Genomic DNA, 23,713 nt, shown 5'->3' with positions numbered 1-23,713 from the left:
CGTGTTATATTTGAAAATGTTTGTATCTGGAGGTAGTCAAAGGCTACCTGAACTCCAAGAAGTTTCAGTTAGGGAAATACAGATATTCTTGGACTCTTGGTACTGCCTTATTTGTACATGAGAACTTTTTTTTTCTTATGGTGTCAGTTTACCTTTAGAGTATAATGTAATGCATATCTTTTAAGTTTGGAATTTCAAAAAACTTATGATGGTTGTTGCTTTGTTTTTAATATATTTTAATATATTATTTTTGTAATTACACCCTGTGATAATTTTATACATGAGCTAACAAATCAATTTCAGCCTAATTATTTGAGAACAGCCTTATTTTCTTATGTATCCCATGAACGAAATGAACTGTTTCTATATATAATCTTCCCCAAGTAGTAGTTTAAGAATAGATTAAATATGTAGATGAGTGAGAATAATTCCTGTTATACATTTTAATGTTTTTACAATATTTCTTAAAAATGTAAATCATTATTATACATCTTGTTAATGTGTAAACTCTTACATCTCTAATTGTAAGGTTGTTCACATATGTCTCAGTGGCAGGTGAGGTTAAAATTGGATTTCTATATTTCAGATTTGGAGATTTCTAAAAGAAAAGATTTCACATTGAACATTAATTAGATTTATTTAGGAGGCAGAGTGGTTACTAGGAAAAATGACTTTACTTGTTAGTGAAATTTTTGAGACTAAAGAAATGTGTAACTTCATTTGATCTCTTGATTTAACTATTTATTCTTAAAACAGTTGTTTCTTGGTATCCAAGGGGGATCGATTCCAGGATCCCTCATGGATATCAAAATCTTTGGATGCTCAAGTCCCTTATGTAAACTGGTGTAGTGTTTGTGTGTCATCTATGCACATCCTCCCTTATGCTTTAAATCATCTCTAGTTTACTTATAATATCTAATATAAATGCTCTGTAAATAGTTATAAGTGCTATATATTGACAAGTAGTTACCTGTGTGTGGGAAATTCAAGTTTTGCCTTTTGGAGCTTTCTGGAATTTTTTCCCCCAAAATATTTTCTATACAAGATTGGTTGACTCCACGGATGCAGAACCTACAGATATGGAGGGCTGACTATATACTGAGAAGTACAAAATTTTTCTTCATTCTTCTAAATTTCCCGTGTTCTCTTTTTTCCTTCTAATAGTCAACATGTGATAAATTCTAGTTTTGATTTTTAGTAATTTTTGATTTTTAGGTTTTTGGTCTCAGTTCTTTTCTAATTACCCTATAAACTTTTCCATATATCATTATGTATTTATTAATGAAATATTTTCCCCACTTTTGGAAGGATAAAGCCCAGGAATGATTTTACTTTCCTAAACTAATCATTAATCACTGGCAAGTGTTTTAAAATAGTTAACAGAATGGTTAGCACTTAGCTCAACAGTTGCATTCTGTGTGTGTGTGTGTGTGCGCGCGCGCGTGCCTGTGTGTATTGTTTGATACATATTTACCAATTTAAGTAAAGTTACAATGTTTTAGGAGCTTTCTAAAGTTGAATATAATAGTATATCTTATAATACTTTGAAATTTATATGCTTTTAAAAAAGATAGTCATCCTAGTCTTTATTATTTAACTTGAACTGTAGAAGTTAATATATTACCTTATTATGTTTTACTTTATAACCAATGTTAATGAGTAAAAGAAATTTTTAGCCTTAAAGAATGCTGTTTTTTAAATTGTTTATGTGATTAATTCAGTTAGCACTTCCAGTCTGTTTTACTCTTGATATTTGTTAGTTTGTAATCTTGCTAGTTATGTAACAAAATTCTGAAATTCCACTCCATCTGAAATTAGAATCTGAGATAGAATTAGAATCTGACTCAGTAGATTGAGTGCTCGCTTACTTAGTGTAGGACATTCTAAGAAGTGTGCATGCTTAATATGTAAGGTATAAATGAGGAGAAATAGCTTATTAGAACATGAGTTATTTAACTTGATATTACTTTTTTTCTTGTAGTAGTTACTTTTCATTTATACTTGGAAGGACCATTTTTATATTAATTATTTTCCCCACTTTAAAGATGGGGTCAATATTAGAAAAACACTGTTATTGAATTAAAGTAATGTAAAAATTGGGAAAGAACAGAAAACACTGAGAAAAATGGTGACCAACATTTTAAAAAATTAATTAATTAATTAATTAATTTAGGCTGTGTTGGGCCTTCGTTTCTGTGCATGGGCTTTCTCTAGTTGTGGCAAGTGGGGGCCACTCTTCACTGCGGTGCATGGGCCTCTCACTGTCGCGGCCTCTCTTGTTGTGAAGCACAAGCTCTAGACACGCAGGCTCAGTAGTTGTGGCTCATGGGCCTAGTTGCTCTGCGGCATGTGGGGTCCTCCCAGACCAGGGCTCGAACCCGTGTCCCCTGCATTGGCAGGCAGATTCTCAACCACCGCGCCACCAGGGAAGCCCCGTGACCAACATTTAACAGCTCAGTAGTTTTCTTTTAATTTCTATAGTTGAGAGTAACCCTAATAGCAGAATTCATTCACATTAGAGAAATTTTTACTATGAAACCAGGTGATGTAACCATTATGAATTGGATGATTTCTTTTAAGTAAGGAGGAATTTGATTCTTTCTCCCTGTAAGTTGTGTCAGGACCAACAGATGGTAAATATTTTATTTTTATAATATGTCATTCTTTTTTTTTTTTTTTTTTTTTTTTTTTGCGGTACGCGGGCCTCTCACTTTTGTGGCCTCTCCCGCTGCGGGGCACAGGCTCCGGACGCGCAGGCTCAGCGGCCATGGCTCACGGGCCTAGACGCTCCGCGGCATGTGGGATCTTCCCAGACCGGGGCACGAACCCATGTCCCCTGCATCGGCAGGCAGACTCTCAACCACTGCGCCACCAGGGAAGCCCTGTCATTCTTGATAGCATAAACATTGTAAATTTACTTCTGAAGGAGTTATTTTGATTCTGTGGTTTATTAATGAAAAAGATACATTATTATCATTTAGGAGTTGTTCATTCACATTTAAATTAGCTGAAAATACCTGTGGTTTTAAACAACTTGCTTTTCTTCTGTAAGAGTAATTTTTTTAAAGATAAACTTGTGTTAATTTTAAAAATTAATTAATTTAAAAATTTTTGGCTGTGTTGGGTCTTCGTTGCTGCACGCGGGCTTTCTCTAGTTGCAGCGAGCGGGGGCTCCTCTTTGTTGTGGTGTGCGGGCTTCTCATTGTGGTGGCTTCCTTTGTTGCAGAGCATGGGCTCTAGGTGCACGGGCTTCAGTAGTTGTGGCGCGTGAGCTCAGTAGTTGTGGCTCACGGACTCTAGAGTGCAGGCTCAGTAGTTGTGGCGCACGGGCCTCGTTACTCCACTGCATGTGGGATCTTCCTGGACTAGGGCTCGAACCCGTGTCCCCTGCATTGGCAGGCGGATGCTTAACCACTGCGCCGCCAGGGAAGTCCCTCATGTTAATTTTTAGAGTAAACTTGGCTTCTAGCCTATATCTGGTTTCTTTGGGCATTGAGATTTGAACCTAGTTAACTAGAATTACTGACCCGTTTCTTCAAGGAAGTAGAAAAAGCTTTTTCCGTTTAACTTAGCTTTACCTTTTTTATTGTTGGTAGGATGGTGAAACTATTTTACAATTATTTTATTCCCTCAGTCAAATCTGATTTGCTATGTGAAAGGAAATAAATTCTTCCTTTTATGAGGTCTGTCCATTTCTGAAAAAACTTTCCTAGCATGTGCCAAAATTCTGGACTCCCTGAAGGAAAGCAGGTGTTCAGCATAAACTCTATTGCTTGTACCAACAGTTTAGGCACAGTGGGTCACTCTTACCAGTTCTGAGAATGGTGGACTCCTCCCAAAATCTATGTTCTCAGGTGCCAGCTAAGGGCCAGTCTTGCACACAGGGCTTTCTAAGGGTAAGCAATCTCAGGCATGCTTTGTTTACTCTTTTCTACACATGTGTATTTATATAGATGCAGTATAAATAAATCTGGTTACCTGGCATTGTTAATTACAAATTTGAATTTAAGTTTATATTTACTTGTTCTTTAAGTGGTAGAAATAAGGAATGACACTAAACTGATGTGTCAGTTTAAAAGAGAGGTTTGAGCACTTAGGCTTTAGATATAAAATCAGCTGTGTTTTGATAAATTGAAATAAGTTTGAAATTCTTTTTTGAAAGGGATTGGGGAGGATTCTGTTTTAGATATGGATAAAAAATGGAAGCCATTTATCTGTCATGCCACAGGTCATACATTATTAAGGTTACAGTTCTGGGTAGTCTTTTCTCCATAGGTGATATTGACAATATATGATAGAAACAAAGAGGATTTTATATGCTGGCTCTGTGGAGAGTGATAAGTGCCTTTTCTTCTAAAAATTGCTGTTTTTCTTAACGTGATAATTCAATTCACCTAAAATATTGAACAATACTGTAACAACCATATTTCTTACCAGTGGTCCTCATGAGAGACAATATAGTTTGTTAACTCAAGAGCCATGCAAAGAAATATGACTTATGAAATGCTGATTTTCATGGGTGCTGATAAATGTTGGTGTGAAAAGTCATGTTGGTTTCTCTGGTATGAGAAATTAAATTTTCCATGTTTGCCAAGTGGAAAAAAGATTAACTGAAAAACATTTAAAAGTTATTTTCTGAAAAGCATTCTTAAGAAAATAAAACAAATTCTAATCTTTCTTTTTGTTGTTCATGACCTTGTGAATAAAGTGAACTAACTTTCTACCCATGTTTATAATGTTCTGTATTCACCTATTGCTAATATTTAGTATTTCATGTGGTTTACAGTGTTAGCAAATGTTGTGGCTTGCTACATTTGATTTAATTTAATGGTAAGACTGCTGCTGTACTTTTAAGTTAAAAAGGTTTGTATATTCAGTGAAATAATTCCCAGAATCTATGAATTTTGATTAAAAAATGATCTCATTTTGAAATTTGACTATTATCTTCATGAGGGCTAGGACCATGTCCACATACCCAGTACCTAGATTAGTACTTGGCATGTAGTTGGTGCTCAGTAAATATTCTTTGAATAAGTGAATAATAAAAAAGTCTTATTAGTATTTGCATAGCTTTGATATTAAAAATTTCTAGAACTTATATTGAAATAGTTTATAATAACCTCCCTTTGATTTAAAGACTAGTGAATCTAAACTCTTAGTGTCTCTTATTAACCAGCAGATCATACTTGAGTCAAATGTCATTTGAATTAATTTTAGAATGTATTTACAGTAAAACTTCATTGTAACACTTTGTTCCCTTTAATATTTCCAACATCAAATGTAAAAACACCAAAGAGATAAGAAAAGTCCACTGTATGTGGAACAAGCTCTGTAAGCTAATGTGTTTTTAAGGATGTACGGGAACAGACGAGGGAATGTGCCTCCTATGGAGTATGGTGGTGATGTCACAGAACAGTCAAACATACGGGTTTCATCTGCTGGAAATCAAAGGTATAGTATGTAATATAAATTCTGCCCTTCAGTCGTTGTACTGTAAAACAGCAACTGCTAAAACTGGCTTGCTGGAAAACTAGAAAGTTATAGTATGTTAACAGCCTCCCTTATTAGTGAGAAAGGAATTAGGGAGAAAGGGGGAGGGGAGAATTGTGTTACATGAAACTTTATGGTACTTTACAGCATTCTTCTGAAGAGCAAGTTTTGATTATAAAGTGTGCCAAGGTGTTCTGAGTCCCTATCGTTATAAAGTATATATATTTGTTTGAACTAATGAAAGGAGAAATAAGTGTATAATTTAATGGACTAAAAATCAATTTAAAATATCTTGGAGTTACAGAGATGACATAACTTGAAATAAATTGAAAATGTTCTTATGAGTTTTCTTTTCAAAACTTTGTTTTTGATTTTCAACATATTGAGTAGATAATGTTTATGCTTACTTTGTAAAATTAGTACTCATACATAATTGTGTCATGTTGAAAAAAAGGAAATGATATACATTTTATATTCATGTTCTCTTTCTGTAGTTTTTATCATTTTGGTGGCTTTATTGTGTTGTACGTAAGGATAAATGATTCCGAATTTATAGTGCATAATGAAGATAATATTGTCATGTGTCAGGAAAGGTGTCTATTTTCTTTGAAGAAAAGTAACACATAAAAATCCTTGAGATACAGAATTTGCTATTTGAGTCTAATTAAATTTTCTTTGAGAGAGTTGTCTTTTTTTTTTTCCTTGTTTCTTTCAAGGAAGGAGTTTTTTAGAGATGATCTTCTTTTCAAAGTGCGGGTACAGATATCATCCTTCTTTTTTAGGATTTATTTATGTGTACTTATATTCATTTTCCTTACTTGGGTAACTGTTCTTATGAAAAAGGGTTTTATTGGGAATCTATAGAGTTAGTGAAGCTGGCTGAAGAAAAAGGTCACATATTTATAGAGCCTGAATGCATTGGGTTCCCACTGTATAAAGAGATAAAATGCCATGATTTTACATTAACTTTAAAAACATATAACTATTATAGTGTCCATAGTACTTTGAAAGGCCAATAACTCATACCTGCATTTCACTCTAAATTTTTGTTTCCTGAAAATTATTTGGGTTTTAATTCTTTTTGTTTTTTGTTTTTAGCGCTCGAGACAATGAACCATCCAAACCTACTAATCGAGAGATGTGTAGTCCTTTTGCGGGGATGCTCTTTGGTATGTACAAAAACCTCCAGTTGATTAGACTTTTGTGGAGTGTTTTATAAAAGGTCTTCGTGAGAACTCAGTGTTGTAATTAATACCACTCTTACTAATAATAGAAAACATTTCTCTAGTGCTTACTTTGTGATAGGCACTATGCTAAACATTTAGCATATTATATAGCTATTATAATTATTTAGTGTATTATATAGCTCTGTGTATAATTTTAAAGCTAAAAAACTTTTATTTAGTGATGAACTTTCTATTGATGATAAATATTAATTTCAGTAAAATCTTTTAAATTCATATTTCACTTTGTCATAGTGTTGGCTATTTCTTTTTTTTTAAATTAATTAATTAATTTATTTTTGGCTGTGTTGGGTCTTTGTTTCTGTGCGAGGGCTTTCTCCAGTTGCGGCGAGCGGGGGCCACTCTTCATCGCGGTGCGCGGGCCTCTTACTGTCGCGGCCTCTCCCGTTGGCAGAGCACAGGCTCCAGACGCGCAGGCTCAGTAGCTGTGGCCCACGGGCTTAGTTGCTCCATGGCATGTGGGATCTTCCCAGACCAGGGCTCGAACCCATGTCCCCTGCATTGGCAGGCAGACTCCCAACCACTGCGCCACCAGGGAAGCCCTTGGCTATTTCTTATATTCTATTTTATATGTGATAATTTCTTTCTTCATTTTTTTTCTTCTTTAGCTAGCACAAAACTGCCTTACATTTCAGTTCCCCTGAACTAAACCTTTTTATCCTTTGATAAACATCCTTTCCCATGTTCTTTCCATGTAGTTTCTGAGAAAGCGTTTTGTTCAAATAATGATTATAATCCAGATTTTCTATTTATTTTGTCAGAAATGAAGGTCATCGCTTAAGATAAGCATGTTGATTTGCTATATTAACTTGTCACATTTAATTTGAGAAACAGTGTGAAGAGAGCATACTTCCTGTATGTAACTTTAAGTAGAAAAGTGGTCTCTTCTTTGTGTAAAACTATCAGAAAAAATTGCCTGAAATTTTGTTTCACTGAAGTATATGAAGAAATTAGATAATAGTTTAGATTCATTCAACCTAAAAGCAGTCAGGAATTTAAATTTTGGCTTAGAGATGTATAATTGCATGATATTCTCAGACTTTTGTTTCCTTGAAATGGCTATTATGAGAAAAATGGCATAACACCTAGAGTTTTATTCTAGTGTAATGTCTTTGAGTGAGAATTGACCAATTTAGCCTATCAATAAGTCAGAGTAAGGGCTTGCTTCTTATGATGTATTTTGTTAAACATGGTAAAAATTGGAGAAATGGCTTTCTGTGTTGAGAACGCTAGTGACAAATAATTTTATCAATAAATGGATTACCCTGATATTTTAAAGATGAATGGCATGAATTTATCATTAATGCAATCAGGAATTATAGATTAATGTTTGATAATAGAGTCATGTTTGGAATAGACTATTAAACTCTTTGTTAATTCAGTGATTTATCTCACGGTTGTATCTTTTTCCCCCAGCCTAAATTTGTGTGTCCCCTTAGGGAGCTTACTCTCTCCAGAGGCAGCACATTCCAACTTCACGTGGCTCTGATTGTTGAAGTATTCTCATTTCAATTGAACTGAAATTTGTCTTCCTATAATTTTGCCCCAAGGACCTTGTTTGGAGCCTTTTTGCTTTATTTAAAGAATTAGGACAGCTGACTGCTGAGAGCAAAAATAATATGGGGTTTCTAACAGAATCATGGGTCATTTAGAAGTATGTTTTAACATTTCCAAATACTTGGGGATTTTCCTGCTTTTTGACATTGACTGCTTGTTTAATTCCCTTATGGTCTGAGAAAATAATTTGTAAATTTCAATTATTTCAAATTTGAATTTTTTAAATGAAACTTTAAAAAGTGACTCAGAATATAGTCTTTCTTGGTGAATGTTTAATGTGTACTTGAAAGAGTGTGCATTGTGTGGTTGTTGAGTGTAGTGGTTTATAAATGTCAGTTAAGCCGATTGGTTGATAGTGATGTTCATGTTTTGTACATATTTAATGACTTTTAACTGTTCTTCTACCAGTTGTTTAGAGAGAAGTGTTAAATTCTCTGACTGTGGGGCCTGGAGAGATTTTCTCAGTGTTCCTGCACCTTCCTCAGTTTTTAGCAAGACCTGCCAGCCCCTGACAGAAGAGGTTGTCTCTCTTGCCACACTTTTCCTTCCTCAGCAGTAGATTGCTGTAGCAAAGCTGGCCCTGTGCATTTGGTTCTCAGAAATGAGTATCAGTGTTCCTGCCCCTCCTCAGAGTGGTAGCCAAACTCTCCTTTATGCCTGTGGAGGATCTTTTTTTTTTAATAAATTTATTTATTTATTTTTTGGTTGTGTTGGGTCTTTGTTGCTGCGCACAGGCTTTCTCTAGTTGCAGCGAGTGGGGGCTACTCTTCGTTGTGGTGTGCTGGTTTCTCATTGCGGTGGCTTCTCTTGTTGTGGAGTATGGGCTCTAGGCACTCAGGCTTCAGTAGTTGTGGCACGTGGGCTTCAGTAGTTGTGGCTCGCGGGCTCTAGAGCGCAGGCTCAGTAGTTGTGGCGCACGGGCTTAGTTGCTCCGCGGCATGTGGGATCTTCCCAGGCCAGGGCTCAAACCCGTGTCCCTTGCTTTGGCAGGCGGATTCTTAACCACTGCACCACCAGGGAAGCCCTGTGGAAGATTTTATATGTGAGAATTTCCTGCTCTTCCCCTAACAGTAGCAGACCTTTCTATGAGTGCAGAATGCTGGGTCCAAGGTTTTCTGCCCTTCAACCAATAGATTACTTTATATGAGAGAAGAGTCTGGAATGTGGGCATTGGTTTTCTGTTGGTTTGTTTGTTTTGCCTCAGAATGGTGTCTTTTAGATGTCTTGCGTTGCCGCATCTTCGGTCTCATAAACATCTGGTAGGGGCAGCAAGTGAGTGCAGATTCCCCTTCTGCATTGCTATTCCAATCCACAGAAAGCCTTTAAGAATTCATTAGCGTTTCAGTTATTTTCTTTTTACCTACTTCTAAGGTAACTGCCTATTTCTCTGTACTCTGGTAAAGGTAAAACCCTTGGGTTGTCCCATCTTTCTATGGATTGGTTTTTATACCCTTTGGAATTTAGTTTACATGGTTGCTTGTAACCTCAGCTCTCTGATGGGCTTTTTAAAAGTTTTGATTTTGTAGATGATTGAGCTTTTTTCCATTGTGGGGTATGAGCAATGTTCTCTTGTGGCTTTCTAGTTTCTAAGCAGAAGTAGGACTCCCCATTTAGTTCTTTATAATAGTTTCCATTTCCTCCTCATTATATTACTATTTTCATTTAAATATTTGGGCATAGTTATGATAGCTGTTCTAACATCTTTGTTGTTACGTCATCTCTGTTGTTTATGTGATTTTTCTTTCAATTGATTAACTTTTCTAATCACTGTATTGGGTTTCTATTGCTGCATCACAGATTAGCACAAATTTAGTGACTCAAAACATCACACATGGGCTTCCCTGGTGGCGCAGTGGTTGAGAGTCCGCCTGTCGATGCAGGGGACACGGGTTCGTGCCCCGGTTCGGGAAGATCCCACATGCCACGGAGCGGTTAAACCCGTGAGCCATGACCGCTGAGCCTGCGTGTCCGGCGCCTGTGCTCCGCAACAGGAGAGGCCACAACAGTGAGAGGCCCGCATACCACAAAAAAAAAACAAAAAACATCACACATTATCTGAATTTCTGTGGGTCATGAATTTTGTTGGGTCTTTTGCTCAGGATCTCATAAGGCTATAGTTAGGGTGTCAGCCAGGCTGTTTTTCATCTGTAGGCTTATGAGGGAAGAAGCCCCTTCATATTTTTCACTAAATTCATTTCCTTGTGGCTGTATAACTAAGGGCCCTGGTTTCTTACTGGATCTGCTGGAGACTGCCCTCAGTTCCTGGAGGCCATCTGCTGTTTCTTGCCACATGGGCTTCCTCACCAAGGCCAGCAAGGAGAATCTCTAAACTCAGTGAGGGCTTTTATCTGATTATATCAGACTCACCCAAGATAATCTCCCTTTCAATAATTCGAAATTGATTTGGGCCTCAATTACATACATCTGTAGATTTCTTTCACCTTTGCCATAGTCATTGGCTAGATGCAAGTCATAGGTCCTGCCCACACTCGGGGAAGGTTTATACAGGGAGTCAGCGCTAGAAGGCAGGGAACATAGGATCTGTCTTCGAATGTTGCCTACCACAGTCATGTTTTTCTGTTACTTAAGGACCAGTCTTTCAGAGGCCTTATTTTAAATCTAAACTTAGCTGGGACATCTAGAGTAGCCTTCGCTCTAGGAAGATTGTTCAGCCTTCCTGCTACAGAGTGACCTTTCTCGGGCTCTTCCCTGAATACCCTTAGAGGATCACCGAGAACTCCAGTCTAGCTGCCTGGAGCTTAAATTTCTCTCCACTTTGTTTGAGGAGGTCTGAGAATTCAGTTTATGTGTCCTCCGTAATTTTTTGCCCAGCCTAATGGAATTTCACTCTGCATACACAGACTAGTACACAGTAAAGTTTGAAGGAATGCCTTTACAGATTTCTAAAGCCCTTTTTACGCTTCTTTTTCAATCTTTGCCCTAAACTTCTAGTCATTTTAGCTTTCCTGAATTTTGATCTTTTTTTTTTTGCGGTACGCGGGCCTCTCACTTTTGTGGCCTCTCCCGCTGCGGAGCACAGGCTCCGGACGCGCAGGCTCAGCGGCCATGGCTCACGGGCCTAGCCGCTCCGCGGCATGTGGGATCTTCCCGGACAGGGGCACGAACCCGTGTCCCCTGAATCGGCAGGCGGACTCTCAACCACTGCGCCACCAGGGAAGCCCCTGAATTTTGATCTTTATCTGCTCAATTTAACATAGTTTCCCAGCTTTGTTTGGATTTTTCCTTCCCTGTATCCATGGAGATTGCATGCAGGTAGAAACGGGTGCCTGAAGGACTCACCTCATTTATTTAACTTCTCTCAGGTATTACAGTTGTGTGCTACCTGTTGTCCAGTGTCCAGTATCTGAAAAACAGTTATTTTCTGTTATAAAAACAGTTATCATATATTTTGCCTAATTTTATTATTTTTTTAATGGAGGGAGGCTGAGTTTTGTGTTTAACTCCATCATGATCAGAAGCAGAATGGATATATCTACTTTGATTGTAAAACATTATTATTAACCTTAATGTAATTTATGTTACCCTTTGGGAGCTTCACTGTTGCTGACATCTGTCCTTAATGGGCAAATTCAGATGCTGTGTGTCCAACTGATGGTTGGGAGACTAATAATTAAGGTAGTAGAGAAATTTCTGGTTTGGTTGCATTTTTGATAACCCTGTGATTTGTGTAATGTTCCAGATTTTGCATATCTAGATTAAGAGGTTATTTTATGTTACTAACATGCAATAATAATAATTTTCTGTGGATCTAAGGTGCTTGCATGACTGGATTTTCATGTAAGTGATACCAGAACCAGAGGTTTATATATTTTTTTCTGTAGAATTGAGGTAACTATTGAAGTTTTTTGAGCAATGTGTCATCATGATTAGTGTTGTATTTTAAGATAGTTAGTCTTACATAAGTGTGCTGGTTGTATTGGAGTAGGGAGGGGGGGAGGAGTTCCAGAGACTAGTTAAAAGGTTATTGCTGCAATTCAGGTAAAATACAGAGAGTTCCTATCGAAGGCTGATGGCCATGAGAATAGAGAAGAGGGTCCTCACATGAAGTAAATAAGAAAGCATGAGCCATAAAAGTTACAGTGGGGTTTTGAGGCTCGATTATTTGGCCAGTAACAGAAAACAAAGAAGGGCGATTGCTTTTGAGATGTTCATTTTGAACACACTTGTTAAAGTTAAGGGTCTTGTGGGAGGTGTTAGTGGAGATATCCTGATCTTTGGAAAATGGGGATAGGAGTTAGAATATTCTCTTATTTAGAAGTTTGGGAAGGATTAATGTGTCTTGGTTTGACACATAGTAGTTATTCAAAAATTATGAAACTAGTTGAATAGGTAATGATACATATGATTTCCCTTCTATATTTGCTGCATATGTAGTAATTATACTCTTTGATATAATTAAAAATGGAGATTAAAAAATTGACTTTCCAGTTACATGTGTTGCTTAAGAGTTAAGACTGCATTTTTTTCTTACCACTTTCTAGGAGGTGAAGATCGAGAACTTATTCAGAGAAGGAAAGAGAAATATAGACAAGAACTGTTGGAACAAATGGCTGAACAACAGAAGAACAAGAGACGGTAATGAAAGGTTTGCATTTTAAAAAGATGTTTTGAATTTAGATACGTTTGTTTAAAATGACATAGTGGTGACTATTACATGGTAAAATAAGGGGATATTTTTCCTAATACGATTCAGTATTTGTAAATCATTCTATTTCAGTCTCCACATTGTAAATCAGCCAGGGTAATAAAACAGATACCATGTGGGTGTTCATTTTCTTTATCATAGGTAACAAAGGAGACTATGTGTTCATCCTATAACAGGCCTTGTACATACTTTCATTAATTTCTTCAGTTTTAGGGTAGCATTTAATGCTATCTACATGCCCACTGTATTATCCCATATATAGTAGCAAATATAAAATAAAAGTATTTTGTCTTTTAACAATGAAATGGTAAGCACACGTATACATGCTGTATAAAAATAATCATGATAGATCCACAGATATTTATAGTGTATACAAGTCTCAGAGTTTGTAATCTTTCATGTAGAAATACCTGTGAAATATTAATTCCAGTTTAAAATTAGGGATAGATATCTTGGTTCTAAGATAATTTGAGACCTGTCATCTTTTAGTTTTGTTTTTTTTTCTAAGAGGAAGCCAATATCTACTGTCTGATATTAGCCATCTTTAACATCATTTTCTTAAAAACTCTTATTGGAAAGTATTGTATTAATTTTTCATTTTTTTACCCTCCTTTTTGTGAACTGAAGATATACATGAACCTTAAAAAAAGTTTCTTATTTGTTTCACTAAGTAAAGATTTTGTTTTACTTCTCTACTTTATTCTGTGTGAATTCCTTAGCCTTTGAAGTATCCCAGGCACTGGTTTAGAGATATTTATTCCAGGGCAGTTTACATGTGAATATTAGTTTACTTTGCACCAAATCGGAAAATTTAGTTTTCAGAATTATTTAAGACTTTATTGTCAGTTAAAGGAATTATTTGTTTTTGGAGATGTTATTGCATGGACTTTGTGTGTAAGGTTGTTTCAGTAATGATAGTGTTTATTATAACTTTTTAATATATAAAACTTTAATTTTGTTTAGAGAAAAAGATTTGGATCTCAGGGTTGCAGCTTCTGGAGCACAAGACCCTGAGAAATCGGTAAGGGTTCCTGCCGTCTTTTAATGTTTAATCTTTCATTCAAATAAGCCTCAAATGTAGTGGCAGGTGGAGATAGAACATATTGGGGAAAATGTATGAGTAGACCAGTTTGAACACTAATAAACTAAATTCAGTTCTCATAAAACATTAAGTCCTAACTCTTACTTGTTTACTTCTCTAAGATAATTTTTCCTTTTTCATGTGTGCGTTTTTAAAGTTTCTTGTAAATTATTCCTTTCCACTTTATTTACATGCACTATTCCATGCACTGTTTTAGTTTAATTTACAATGGATGTTAATAATTTTTTTCATTGTATCATGACCATTTTCCTTATATTAGAGGAATTTCCAAAGGAACTGAAATCTTTAATTCTAGGCTTTAAGCATTTTAGTAGTTTTTACTTAATGTAAATCTAGAGGTAATAACCTTATTTTTACTTTAATTCTTCAATTTTCATAATTGGAATGAATTACACATATCATCGCAGTTGAGTAAGGAGAAGGTAATAATTTATTACTCTTCTCAAAGGATACTTTTTTTTTTTAGCTGAGTGTGTAGAATTTATTTGCTAAGGCAAGTTTTTGTTTCATCTTTAATGATTAAGAAACTTTAATTTCATTAAAAAGTTCATTCTTAAAAAGAATATATCAAAATTACTCAGCTGTAGGCAACTTTTGTCTTTTTCTTATGCTAAGTATATATCCTGTGGATTATTCATTTTAAAAAGTTTAATACTGCACCAGCATCACTCCCAGTGTGCTTTTTGACTGCTCATAGAGTAAAACTTTTAGATTAATCTGAGAAATCATTCCTGAGAAATTAAACATGCTGGGGAAAAAAGGATGAATTCCAAAACTGAATATATTTTCCTCTGTCAATAAATACCTTTGAAATAGTTTTGACAATCAGAAATTTCCTTTTCAAATCTTGAACTTTTTAATGTAATATGGTGGCATGTTAAACTTTGCATTTATAGTTACCTTAGTGTTTGATGGACCTTCTTATTTATATTTAAATGAAACAACCTTTGGAGTGTCAAGTTGCTTTATGAGAATAAATAAATAAAAATATTAGATATAATATGTAGACCATTACTTTTGGGTTTACTTTTGATGTACACATCTTAGAAAAGGACACGTAAATGATGTTTTGGAGCGAGAGTAAGCAAACTGTAGCCTGTGGCCAAATCCACTTGCTGCCTATTTTTGTAAAGCTTTATTGCAGCACTCCCTCGTTCATTTGCTTACATATTGTTTTGGTCTACTTTAGTAGTTGTGAAGAGACCACATGGCCTGCAAAGCCTGATATATTTACTAGCCGGCTCTTTACAGAAAAGCTGTGCTCACACTGATCTAGAGAATACTTTGATGTTAGAATACTTTGATGGCAATTGGTAGTGGAGCAGCATAGTCTTGTAGTATAATAGAGTTTTTTTTTTTTTTTTTTTTGTGGTACGCGGACCTCTCACTGTTGTGGCCTCTCCCGTTGCGGAGCACAAGCTCTGGACTCACAGGCTCAGTAGTTGTGGCTCATGGGCCTAGCCGCTCCGCGGCATGAGGGATCTTCCTGGACCGGGGCACGAACCCGTGTCCCCTGCATCAGCAGGCAGAGTCTCAACCACTGCGCCACCAGGGAAACCCCCAGTATAATAGAGTTTTATATTTAGAATTAATATCTGGCTCTAGTCTTTGCTTGATTATTTATGAATGGTGAGACCTTAGGTGATTTATGTACTTTCATGGAGTCTCAGTTACCGCTTTTATAAAATAAGAATTGGATCTTTAAAATCTCTTAGTTATAGCTGTAAAATTCTGTTATTCTATGTCTAACTTAAGTGCCTGCTGGCAGTCTGGGATAGAGGGTCTTTGGAGATCCCTTCCACCTTTAAATTTATGATTACATGCAACAAACAGATTTTTTTCTTTATTTTAGCCTGATAGACTAAAGCAGTTTAGTGTGACACCAAGATACTTCGAAGAGACGATACCACCTGAAAGACCCAGAGTAGCTTTCCAGACACCTCTCCCTCCTTTGTCTGCCCCATCTGTCCCACCCATCCCATCAGTTTACTCCATCCCATCTCAAAATGAAGATTTGCACAATGGACCCAGCAGCACCCTTGGTGAAATGGTGCCTCCCAGGTGCTTGTTTAAAATGTTTTGTGTTTGGGAATTAGGTAAGGTATCATTATATTGTATATTCAGAAGGATTTGCTGAAGCAGGTAATGTTATCCTTCAGAGATTTTTGTGCAGTTAAAGGCTTTTGTCAAATAATTTCTATTGAAATTTGTTTCCATTGTTGATCTTTTCTCAGTTATTATAAAAACAAGGGAAATCCTTATAACATTCTTTTGCTGTTTAAAGATGCTTCAGTATTTTTAAAATGCATGACTAAGTATATTTATTATTTAGTTTTAGGTCGTATTTTGGAATATCTGTTTAACATATAAAACCTAGCCATTTTCAATTTTGTAATTTCCACTTGGCAAACATTGAATACTTTCTTCAGTTAATGTAGAAAAAGTTTCTAATGTGACTGTTTTATATATATTACTTTATTTTAGTTTCTGTTTCCTTCAACTCTTTCTCTGTGATTACTTACAGGCTATGCAACTCAAATACCTGAAATAAAGTGTTGAGATTATAAAACCTGTATTTAGGTATTAGGGTAAAGATTTGACTTCCATAGGTAAAAAGCATTGTGCTATTCTGGACTAAACATAAAGAAAATCCTGTTAACATTGGTATTTTCTGGTCTATACTTTCTTCTCTTAGTAGGATTTTCTCTTATTTTTGCTTACTATTAATGTATTAATTGTAGGATTGCATTTAATCAGGTGTTTTTCCTTTTTAACATTGATATTGTAGGATCGCATTTAATCAGGTGCTTTTCCTTTTTAACATTATTTTCTGGGCTATACGTTCCTTTAGGACTTGGTATTATCTTTTATTTACTGCTAACGAATTGTAGGACCATGTTTACTGTATTTATCAGGTGTTTTGTTTGTTTCATCTAATGGCTTCCTGACTCAAAGGACTAGGCGGGATTGGAATTACAAAGGATGGTATGATGATTTTAGCATTGATTTAGGGATTAAAATGGTTGGCTTCACTGCCTGGAATTTGGGCAGACCACACTTGTATTGAACTTCAGTTTTCTCATTTGTAAAAGGTAGAATAGTAACAGATATTTTTATATGTGTGTGTGTGTGTATATATATATGTTTTTTAATCTACAGTTATAGGGTTGCTGTGAGGATTAAATTTTATATCAATCTCTATAAAAATTTAAGATTTAATGATATTGACAGTTCCCTTTTATAGTAATTTTTCAACTGCTTTGTTTATCTATGGAGTGAGGATAGTAAGGTTAGACACGTTGAATGATTAGTAAATATGAAAAATATTCATGACTGAAGAGAACTTTAATGCCTTCTCAGCTCTTCACAATTATTTTGAAGTATACAAGGGAGAACCTAATATATACACTCAAAAGTGAAAACATTTTCTAGGATGCCTCCTTTTTCTTTCTGTTCATCTAAGGGAATTTGCCTTTTACATTTTAACTAATGGAAAATATTGCCTTGGTGGAAATACAGAGATACTTCCTAAACATTAATGAAGTGCTGATGTAGAGGTTTTTAGAAGTTTTAACTTTATGAAATGCTGAAAATGAACTCAGAAATTTACTGTTGATATTTAAATAGTTTCTTTTTCACATTATAGTTTAATTCCTTTGAAAGAGCAAAACATTTTTAGGGTTAAAAAACCCTATATAAATGGAACCATTTATAATCTCATTTTGTACCTCTTTGCCTTTTCTTGATGTTGTTTCTTTCTTCTCTGTGACTAACTCACTCTAGTAGTGTGGCTGAAGCATTGCCTTTCCTAGAAAGCCTTCCTTATACTTTCCTCCTCTTCCCTATGTGATTTAAATGTTCCTGCTCGATGTTCTTGTAGCATCCTGTGTCTACTTGTATTGTTTCATTTACTGTACTTTGCTGTAATGGCTGTTTATTTTTGTATTGTTCCTGAGGGACAGAGACCATGTTTGGTCAATACTGGCAGATAGTGACGAATTAGATGTTAATTGATTGAATAAGTGTTGTACCTTAAATTATGAAATTTTATGTTTTTTGCTTTTTGAGTTATAATTTTTGATAAGAGATTGAAGCAAGATGGTGGCTTTTCCTAAAGCAGCAATTAGATTTTCAGTAAGATTTTTGTAAGAAAATCACATCTTGATTTTTAAAAAATTTGCAGTGGAATATGAGAAGAATTTCCCAATTGTCTTTTGATACAGCATTGCACCTCTGCCTCCACCTCCCCTGCTACCACCTTTGGCTACCAACTATCGAACTCCTTACGATGATGCGTACTATTTTTATGGGGCCAGGAATACGTTGGATCCTAGTCTTGCTTACTGTGAGTTATCTGTGGGGTAAACATTATTTTCCAGTGGTTCAATCAGGAAAATTGGTTTTTGTGCAAGCAAAAATATATAAATGAAAAAAAGCACAGCTTTACTTAATTCCAATATTATATATATATTGATTTAATAAATACTGTATTTTAAAACTCAGTTATAATTCATAGTTATTTCCTTTTTATCTAGATTTAAGAAATATTTTATGTTTTCTGGCCTTATTCTCTGCTAACTCCTAACTCAGAAGGAAATTGGATTTTTTTCCTTAGGAAACATTTTCAGTATGTGACTTTTCCTTTAGAGATAAAGTGTTATTAAGTGGGTACTCTGAAACAAATATGTTGGTTTTCTTTTAAGATGGTTCAGGAATGATGGGAGTACAGCCTGCAGCTTATGTTACAGCTCCTGTCACCCACCAGCCAGCACAGCCTATTGTGTAAGTAGTTAAAATAATAATTTGTTTCAAGATTAATTTGTCTTCCATAGAACTTGTATTATTCAATGTGTTCTTTTATTCTTCAGAACAGATATAACTTATTTTAATTTCCAGTTATTACGTAACCAGTATGTTCAAAGTATTGCTTTTAAGTCAGTGTTTCATAGAAAGCACATTTAAAAAATTAAGAATAACCTCACTTTCTTTCATTAGCAAAGTCATATATGTATAGTTATAGTTTTACATTTAAGTTCATGATCCATTTTGAATTATCTTTTGTATAAGGTGTTAGATTTCGATTGAAGGTCTTTTTTTTTTCTTCTGCTTTATGAGTGTCCAATGGCTCCCAGCACCATTTGTTGACACGATTATTTTTCCTGGGAATTGCTTTTGCACCTTTGTCAAAAATGGGCATATTCGTGTGGGTCTCTTTTTGGGATTCTCTATTCTATTCCATTGTTCTATGTGTCTATCCTTATGTTAGTATCACTTGATAATTGTAGCTCTGTGGAAGTTTGGAAATCGAGAAGTATGAGTTCTTCAAATTTGTTTTTTTTTTCCAAGATTGTTTTGGTTATACTAGGTCCTTTGTATTTCAATGTGAATTTTAGGATCAGCTGCTGAGTTTCTGCCAAAAGGCAGTTGAGATTTTGATGGAGATTATATAGAATCTGTAGATCGGTTTAATATTAACCATCTTAAGTTTTTTTCAATTTTTTGTAATGGTAACATACACATAACATAAAATTTATCATTTTTAAGTATTTTTAGTGTATAGTTCAGTGATGTTAAGTACATTCATATTGTTGTGTAACCATCACCACCATCAATTTCCAGAACTCTTTTCATCTTGCAAAACTGAAACTCTGTACCTATTCACTATTCCCTCTCCCCTATGCCCCTGGCACCCATATTCTGCTCTTTGTTTCTATGATTTCGACTACTTTAGGTACCTCATAAAAGTGAAATCATACAATATTTATCTTTTGTGTCTGGCTTTTTAATTTTATTTATTTATTTTTTTTGTGGTACGCAGGCCTCTCACTGTTGTGGCCTCTCCCGTTGCGGAGCACAGGCTCCGGACGCGCAGGCTCAGCGGCCATGGCTCACGGGCCTAGCCGCTCCGTGGCATGTGGGATCTTCCCAGACCGGGGCACGAACCCGTGTCCCTTGCATCGGCAGGCGGACTCTCAACCACTGCGCGACCAGGGAAGCCCTGGCTTTTTTAACTTACCATAATGTTCTTGAGGTTCATCCATGTTGTGACCTAAGTCAAAATTTCCTTCCTTCCTTTTTTTTTTTCCCCACACATCTTGCAGGATCTTACTTCCCAGAATTTCCTTTATAAGGCTGAATAATATTTGATTGTATGTATATACTGTATTTTGATTATCCATTCATCCACCAATGAATACTTGGGCTACTTCCACATTTTAGGTATTGTGAATGGGCAACTGTGAATGTGGGTATACAACTTATCTCTTTGAGACTCTGCTTTCAGTTCTTTTAAGTGTATACTCAGAAGTGGAATTGCTGGATCATGTGGTAATTCTATTTTTAATTTTTTGAAGAACCACTGTACTGTTTTCCACAGCAGCTGTACCATTTTATATTCCCACCAACTGTGCACAAGGGTTCCAGCTTCTCCACATTCTCACCAACACTTATTAGTTTCTGTTTTTTTGCTAGTAGCCATCCTAAGGCAGGTTAGGTGGATCTCATTGTGGTCTTGTTTGCATTTCTCTGTGATTACTGATGTTGAGTGTCTTTTCATCTGCTTTTTGGCCATTTGTCTGTCTTTGGAGAATGTCTTTTCAAATCCTTCTCTCATTTTTGAATTGGTTACTTTATTTTTTTGTTGTTATGTTTTAAGAGTTCTCTATATACTCTGGATATTAATCCCTTATCAGATATATGATTTGCAAATATTTTCCGCCATTCTGTGTATTATCTTTTTATGTCATTGACACTATCTAGCAGTACTATAGATGCACACACATTTTTAATTTTCATGAAGTCCAGTTTGTCTATTTTTTCTTTTGTTGCCTTGCCTGTGTTTAGTGTCATATCTAAGAAATCATTGCCAAATCCAATGTTGTGAAGCTTTTGCCCTGTGTTTTCTTCTAAGAGTTTTATAGTTATGAGGTTTTACATTGAGGATTGTGATTTTGAGTTACCTTTTGTGTACAGTGTTAAATAAGGGTGCAACTTCATCCTTTGCATGTGGATATCATTTTCCCAGCACCATTTGTTGAAAAGACTGTTCTTTCCCCATTGTATGGTCTTGGCACCCTTGTCAAAAATCATTTGACTTTATATGTGTGAATTTATTTCTGGGTTTTCTGTTCTGTGCAGTTGGTCTATGTGTCTGTCTATATGCCAGTGCCATGCTGTTTTGATTACTGTAGCTCCGTAGTAAGTTTTGAAATCAAGAAGTGGGAGTCCTCTAGCTTGTTCTTTTTCAAAATTGTTTTAGCTATTTGAGGTCTCTTGAGATTCCATATAAATTTGGGGAAGGGTTTTTCTATTTCTGCAAAAATGATGACTGGGATTTTTTTTTTTTTTGCGGTATGCAGGCCTCTCACTGTTGTGGCCTCTCCCACTGTGGAGCACAGGCTCTGGACGCGCAGGCTCAGCGGCCATGGCTCACGGGCCCAGCTGCTCTGCGGCATGTGGGATCCTCCTGGACCAGGGCATGAATCCGCATCCCCTGCATTGGCAGGCGGACTCTCAACCACTGCGCCACCAGGGAAGCCCGGTCACTGGGATTTTAATAGGGCTTGCATTGAATCTCTAGATCACTTTGGGTAGTTTTGACATTTTAACAGTATTAAGTTTTCCAATCCATGAACAGGGGATGTGTTTCCATTTGTTTATGTCTTTAATTTCTTTCAGCAATGTTTTGTAATTTTCACTGTACCAGTCATTCACCACTTTGGTTAAGTTAAATCCTGTGTAGTCTGGGTTTTTTTGACGCTATTGTAAATAGAACTGTTTTTGTAATTTCCTTTTCAGTTTGTTTATTGTTTGTGTATAGACATTCAACTGATTTTTTTGTGTTGACTTTGTATTCTGGTACTTTGCTGAATTCATTTTACTAACAGTTTTGTGTGTGTGTGTGTGTGTGTGTGTGTAATTGTTAGGGTTTTCTGCATATAATATCATATCATCTGCAAACAGAGATAATTTTACCTCTTCCAATTCGGCTGCTTTTTTTTAAATATAAATTTATTTATTTATTTTTGGCTGTATTGGGTCTTCGTTGCTGCACGCAGGTTTTCTCTAGTTGCGTTGAGGGGGGTCTACTCTTCATTGAGGTGTGCGGGCTTCTCATTGCGGTTGCTTCTCTTGTTGTGGAGCACAGGCTCTAGGCACGCGGGCTTCAGTAGTTGTGGCTCTTGGGCTCTAGAGCGCAGCCTTAGTAGTTGTGGTGCACGGGCTTAGCTGCTCAACGGCATGTGGGATCTTCCCGGACCAGGGCTTGAACCAGTGTCCCCTGCATTGGCAGGCGGATTCTTAATCACTGCGCCACTAGGGAAGCCCAATTTGGCTGATTTAAATTTTTTTTTCTTGCCTAATAGTTCCAGTACTATGTTGAACAGAAAGGGTGAAAGCAGGCACCTTTGCCTTGTTCCTGATCTTAGAGGAAAAGCTTTTAGTCTTTCACCCTTGAGTCTGATGTTTACTTTGGATTTTTCATATGTGGTATTTATTATGTTGAGGTGGTTCCCTTCTAATTCTAGTTTGTTGAGTGTGTTTATCATGAAAGGTTGTTGTTAAATTCTGTTAAATGCTTTTTCTTAATCAATTGAGATGGTCGTGTGTTTTTTCTCCCCGTCATTCTGTTAATATTGTCTATTATACTGATCAGTTTTTATATGTTGAACCATCCTTATATCCCAGGAGTAAATCCGATTTGGCCATGGTATTTAATCCTTTTAATATGCTGATACATTTGGCTTGCTAGTATTTTGTTGGGAATTTTTACGTCTGTGGTCATAAGGGATACTGGTCTATAGTTTTCTTTTCTTGTAATGTTTTTGTCTTGTTTTGAAATCAGGGATATGCTGGCATCCTAGAATGAGTTAGGATGTGTTTCCTCCTCTTCACGTTTTTGGAAAAATTGGAGAAGGACTAGTGTTCTTCTTTAAATGTTAGGTAGAATTCATCATTGAAGGCATTAGGTCCAGGGCTTTACTCTCTCAGGAGATTTTTGATTAGGGATTCAATCTCCTTATTAGTTACAGGTTTATTCAGATTTTCTATTTCTTTGTGATTTAGTCTTACATCTTAACTATATTAAATCTCCAATCCATGACATGGATGTCTTAATTTATTTGGGGTTTTTAAATTTCTTTCAACAGTATTTTGTGGGTTTTAGACTGTTTAACTCTTGTTTAATTTATTCTAAAGCATTTAATACTTTTTGATGACGTTGTGAATGGTCTTTCCTTAATTTCATTTTTATATTATTCATTGGTTTATAGAAATACAATAGAAATTTGTATATTGATCTTGTATCCTGCAGTTTTGCTGAACTCTTTTTATAATTACTGTTTTTAGTGCATTTCTTTGCATTTTTCTGTATATATGATTTTTTAAAAATAAATCTATTTATTTATTTATTTATTTTTGGCTGTGTTGGGTTTTCATTGCTGCGTGTGGGCTTTCTCTAGTTATGGTGAGCAGGGGCTACTCTTTGTTGCAGTGCATGGCTTTCTCATTGCGGTGGCTTCTCTTCTTGTGGAACACGGGCTCCAGGCTCACAAGCTTCACTAGTTGTGGGTCGCGGGCTCTAGAGCACAGGCTCAGTGGTTGTGGCACCCGGGCTTAGTTGCTCCGCGGCATGTGGGATCTTCCCAGACCAGGGCT

General features: G+C 36.0%; 1 protein-coding gene across 4 annotated transcripts in view; it reads left to right on the top strand.

Moving 5' to 3' along the window:
* Positions 1–23,713, top strand: part of CSPP1 (centrosome and spindle pole associated protein 1) — a 107,586-nt gene that overhangs the window by 27,469 nt on the left and 56,404 nt on the right. For 3 of the 4 annotated variants that reach the window (XM_079902345.1, XM_079902342.1, XM_079902343.1), the window contains 7 exons: positions 5,353–5,451; positions 6,589–6,659; positions 12,794–12,887; positions 13,921–13,978; positions 15,912–16,120; positions 18,283–18,404; positions 18,763–18,841. In XM_079902345.1, the coding sequence (XP_079758471.1) occupies positions 5,353–5,451; positions 6,589–6,659; positions 12,794–12,887; positions 13,921–13,978; positions 15,912–16,120; positions 18,283–18,404; positions 18,763–18,841 (732 nt within the window). The remainder of the gene's footprint in view (positions 1–5,352; positions 5,452–6,588; positions 6,660–12,793; positions 12,888–13,920; positions 13,979–15,911; positions 16,121–18,282; positions 18,405–18,762; positions 18,842–23,713) is intronic. The other variant, XM_079902344.1, reaches the window with a different exon arrangement.

Source organism: Stenella coeruleoalba (genome assembly GCF_951394435.1).
Source record: "Stenella coeruleoalba genome assembly, chromosome: 17".
In the NCBI taxonomy this organism is placed as follows: domain Eukaryota; kingdom Metazoa; phylum Chordata; class Mammalia; order Artiodactyla; family Delphinidae; genus Stenella; species Stenella coeruleoalba.
Note: the sequence above shows the minus strand (reverse complement) of the source record. Positions and strands in the feature narration are given on the sequence as shown.